Source organism: Asparagus officinalis, chromosome 3 (assembly GCF_001876935.1).
Source record: "Asparagus officinalis chromosome 3, Aspof.V1, whole genome shotgun sequence".
NCBI lineage: Eukaryota > Viridiplantae > Streptophyta > Magnoliopsida > Asparagales > Asparagaceae > Asparagus > Asparagus officinalis.
In genome coordinates this window covers 35,718,052-35,723,569 of record NC_033796.1, presented here as the reverse complement: position 1 = coordinate 35,723,569, position 5,518 = coordinate 35,718,052, and the positions used below count along the sequence as shown (strand labels likewise).

Below are 5,518 nucleotides of genomic sequence, written 5' to 3'. Positions count from 1 at the left end.
CATTGGGACGATTAACGCGCTAGACCTTTTGAATATATATGGAACTCAAAGCCGACTCGTTGGGGGCATCTTAAGAATTATGCAAAGAGAAGGTCAGGCATTGACTTCGATCCTTTGATGCGAAGCAAACATATTCAAAGTCAGAACTACTCCTATTAGACTAATAACAGATATTAACTTAAGGTCGTCAGCCCTGAGCTCATCTCTTCCGCTATAAAAGCATAGATACAATAGTGATCAAAACAAGCAAAAAATGTCTGCGCAAGTGAAGCTTTTGGGACAATGGGTAAGCACATTCAGCCGTAGAGTCGAGCTCGCCTTGAGGTTGAAGGGAGTTCCTTATGATTATATTGAAGAGGATCTTTCAAACAAAAGCAGTTTGCTTCTCGAGTCCAATCCAGTGTACAAAAAGGTCCCTGTGCTGATCCATGGAGGAAAGACAATTGTAGAGTCTCTTATCATAATTGAATATATTGAGGATACTTGGAGTACTGGGTATTCCCTGCTCCCCAAGGATCCATTTGAGAGAGCCAAAGCAAGATTCATCACAAGGTTCATAGATGACAAGGTGAGTTTTTTTTCTACATAATCTATGCATAATTGTTATCACGCCTGGCGTGATAATAAGGGTACGTTCCTTGCTTTGGTCTGTTCTGAGGTTAATTTAGCTTCAGTACCTAGAAACACTTGGTGGTTAGACTCTGGTGCTACTACTCACATAAGTGTTTCTATGCAGGGTTGCCTGAGCTACCGAAAGCCAAGTGATGTTGAAAGACACATCTTTGTGGGCGACGGACAATCGGTAGATGTGGAAGCAATTGGGCACTTTAGGTTGTTGTTAGGAACTGGTTATTATTTGGATTTAAAAGATACTTTTGTAGTACCGTCTTTTAGACGGAATTTGGTTTCTGTTTCTGTATTGGACAAATCAGGTTATTCTTGTTCATTTGGAAACAGTCAATTCAGTTTATCTTTTAATTCAAATGTTGTGGGAACCGGTTACTTGAGTATTTATGACAACCTATATTTGCTTGATACAATTGCTTCTTACAATGAATCCTTGCATGTGGAATCACGTGGTACTAAGCGTAAATTAAATAAGGAAAATTCGGCGACATTATGGCATAAGCGCTTAGGTCATATCTCAAAAGGTAGAGTTGAGCGTCTTGTGTCTGATGGCATTTTGGATTCCCTTGATTTTTCGGACTTCGACGTATGTGTTGAATGTATCAAGGGAAAACAGACCAAAGTGAAGAGATTAGGTGCCAACAGATCTTCGGATGTCTTAGAATTGATACATACGGATATTTGTGGGCCATTCCCTACGGAATCCTGGAATGGTCAACAATATTTTATATCATTCATAGACGATTACTCACGTTATGGGCACCTATATCTTATTCATGAAAAATCTGAGTCTCTGGACATGTTCAAAGCCTATAAAGCTGAAGTTGAGAATCAACTCAACAGAAGAATTAAAACCGTCAGATCTGATCGTGGTGGTGAGTACTACGGTAGATATGATGGTTCAGGTGAACAACGTCCAGGACCATTTGCTAGATACCTAGAGGAATGCGGTATCGTCCCACAGTACACTATGCCGGGTTCACCTAGCATGAATGGTGTAGCTGAAAGACGAAACAGGACTCTTAAGGATATGGTAAGAAGTATGATTGCTCATTCTTCTTTACCAGAGTCACTCTGGGGAGAAGCACTTAAGACAGCAGCTTACATTCTGAATAGAGTACCAAGTAAAGCAGTTGCTAAAACACCTTATGAGCTTTGGACTGGTCGAAAGCCCAGTTTAAAGCATTTACATATTTGGGGATGTCCAGCTGAGGCAAGGCCTTATAGGCCAAATGAAAAGAAATTGGACTCCAAAACAGTTAGCAGCTACTTTATTGGGTACCCTGATCGCTCTAGGGGCTATAAGTTTTATGATCCCACTATAAGGAATATTTTTGAGACGGGAACAGCAACATTCTTTGAGGATGTTGAGTTTGGGGGGAGAAATAAGGTTAGAGACATTAGTTTTGAGGAGGAATTGGCTTCAGATCCAATCCATACAGTTACTTTTGACAATATTCAGGTTCCTATACCTGTTGTTGCTCAAGAAGTAAATCCGGAACCTCAAGATGATAATGTTGAACAACTCCCTGTTCCAGAAGAACAAACTCAACAACCTCAAGAACCAGTGCCATTAAGGAGATCCACGAGAGAAAGGAGAAATGCTATTCCGGATGATTATATTGTATTTCTCCAAGAACATGAGGAAAGTAGTGGAATGTTAGAAGATGATCCAATCAACTTCTCTCAGGCCATGAAAAGTTCTAACTCTCAACAGTGGATTGATGCCATGAATGAAGAGTATAAGTCTATGCAAGACAATAAGGTTTGGGAACTTGTCCCATTGCCAGAAGGTGCAAAACCAATTGGTTGTAAATGGATTTTTAAAACCAAGCGGGATGCAAACGGTAATGTGGAGAGGTATAAGGCGCGTCTTGTGGCTAAAGGCTATACTCAAAAGGAAGGCATTGATTATACAGAGACTTTCTCTCCGGTTTCATCGAAAGACTCTTTCAGAATAATCATGGCACTTGTTGCTCATTATGATCTTGAGTTACATCAGATGGATGTTAAGACTGCATTTCTCAATGGAGACATTGATGAGATGATTTATATGGTGCAACCAGAAAACTTTGTGTCAGGAGACCCAAAGAATATGGTTTGCAAATTAAGGAAATCCATCTATGGACTCAAGCAAGCTCCTCGTCAATGGTATCATAAGTTTCAACAAATAGTTATCTCGTTCGGTTTTGAGATGAACATTGTTGATGACTGTGTATATCACAAGTTCAGTGGGAGTAAGTATATTTTTCTGGTTCTGTATGTGGATGACATCTTGCTTGCCACTAATGATATAGGCATGTTGCACGAAACCAAGAGATTTCTATCAAAGAATTTTGAGATGAAAGATCTTGGGGACGCCTCTTTTATATTAGGGATCCAGATACATCGAGATCGCTCTCGGGGTATTCTTGGATTATCACAAAAGAGCTATATCGATAAGGTACTTAAAAGGTTTGGCATGCAAGATTGCAGACCAGGTGACACCCCTGTTGCTAAAGGAGACAAGTTTAGTCTCAATCAGTGCCCTAAAGGTAACCTTGAAATTCAGGAAATGCAGAAGATTCCTTATGCTTCGGCTGTAGGAAGTCTAATGTATGCTCAGGTATGTACGCGTCCGGATATTGCGTACATTGTTGGGATGTTAGGCAGATACTTAAGCAACCCTGGTATGGATCATTGGATAGCAGTCAAAAGGGTTATGAGGTATCTTCAGAAAACAAAAGATTACATGCTCACATACAGAAAATCAGAGAAATTAGAGGTCATTGGGTATTCGGACTCTGATTTTGCTGGATGCCAAGATAGCAGGAAGTCTACATCAGGCTACATTTATATGTTAGCAGGAGGAGCTATATCATGGAAAAGTGTCAAACAAACACTAGTAGCTTCCTCCACTATGGCAGCAGAATTTGTAGCTTGCTATGAGGCATCCAATCAGGGAATATGGCTGCGAAATTTTGTCACGGGACTGCGCATTTTGGAAAATGTTGAAAGACCACTAAGGTTATATTGTGACAATAAATCTGCAGTAATGTATTCCAATAACAACAGGAGCTCAACTAAGTCAAAACATATTGACATTAAGTTCCTGGTTGTGAAAGAAAGGGTACAGAGTGGACAGATATCCATAGAGCACATTGGGACAAACTCCATGATAGCTGATCCTCTTACTAAGGGATTGCCACCTAAGGTCTTTCATGAGCATACTGCTCATATGGGTGTGGTATTATTTGAGGATATTATGTTTTAGTGGGAGTTTGTATTTGTGGTGCTTTATGTTTGTTTGTATTGTCTGATCAGAATAAAGTTTTCAGTTAAGACACTCTGTTACATTATGTTTGGTTTTGACCTCACTAAGGAGGACCAGTTGAAAATAGACATGTACTGATCACATTGCATGTAATTTTCATGCTGCACATCCATGATTGATCTATGTCGTTTGATTGTATTGATATATGTGACCATTGATGGGTCGAGTCACGATAAATGTGACGAAGGCCGCTTTGATCCTATATTGATATAGTCAATGGACGAGATTGTTCGGAAATACCATTTCAGTGATAGCAATTTTTGAGCTCATAAGGTTATACACAGTTTAAGAAATCATATGGTGCCCAAGTGGGAGATTGTTGGATTTAATCTAATAAATCTATTTGTGGGCACATATGATTAAACAATGTGTATTGCTATTTTTCAGGATAACCCACTAAAGTGATCAATTAAGTTGGGTTAATGGGTATTTAAATATAATCATGGGGTTATATGTGCAGATACCAGGTTGTAATTGTAATTTATTGAGGGGCTAAATTACAAAAGTACAACATCTATAAATAAGGGGTTATGGTCCCTAACCTAGGGTTACATTCTCTAATTCTCTACACCCCCATCTAGCTAGAGAAATTCGGATTTAGAGAAACCCTAAGGTTAGAAGATCCAAAACCCATCTCAAGGTTCATCCATGGATTCAGGTATAAGCTTCCGCTCTTTTGATTATTGTTAATCTTTATGATGTAGATCTAACAATATGGTTTTAGATCTCAAGTTTTATGATGTAGATCTACCAAGTGGTATCAGAGCCACCTTGATTAATTCTTAGGGATTTAAGTTTTATTGGGTTTTTGATCTTAAATCTCTGGTTAAAAATTAAATTTTTTGGGTTCGGATGAACAGTAAAAATTTTTTGGGTTCATGAACAGTAAATTTTTTGGGTTCGGATGAACAGTAACGAAAAGTTTTTGGATGAACAGTAACGAAAATTTTTTTGGATTTTTTTTATTTTTTCTTTAATTTTTTCCAATTCTGGATCTGTCTTGAAAATAAAAATCAAAGATTTTTTGGGTTTGACGGCGGCGGTTTCAATTTGAAACCCTAAGGGTTCATGGCGAAAATTAAGGAGGTGGTTACCTCAAACGAACCTCGCGTTCGTTCAATTTTAACCGAGCTTCGCGCTCAACGAACCTCGCGTTCGTTCTAAGGTGAACCTCGCGTTCAACTCAGGTGAGCGTCAAGCTCAATTTCAACGAACCTCGCGTTCGTTCTAAGGTGAACCTCGCGTTCAACTCAGGTGAGCGTCAAGCTCAATTTTTAACGAACCTCGCGTTCGTTCTTCAGACGAACCTCTTATTCGTACTTCAGACGAACCTCGCGTTCGTACTTCAGACGAACCTCGCGTTCGTACTTCAGACGAACCTCGCGTTCGTACTTCAGTCGAGCCTCGTGTTCGAACTTCAGACGAACCTCGCGTTCGTGCTTCTGTCGAGCCTCGCGTTCGAACTTCAGACGAACCTCGCGTTCGTACTTCAGACGAACCTCGCGTTCATACTTCAGTTGAACCTCGCGTTCATTTTTTAACGAACCTCGCGTTCGTTCCCAAGTTGAACCTCGCGTT

General features: G+C 39.8%; 1 protein-coding gene across 1 annotated transcript in view; it reads left to right on the top strand.

The window, feature by feature from the left end:
* Window positions 254-5,518, top strand: part of LOC109834953 (probable glutathione S-transferase) — a 17,153-nt gene continuing 11,888 nt past the window's right edge. The window contains exon 1 of the mRNA XM_020402961.1: window positions 254-568. Coding sequence (XP_020258550.1) covers window positions 254-568 — 315 coding nt within the window. The remainder of the gene's footprint in view (window positions 569-5,518) is intronic.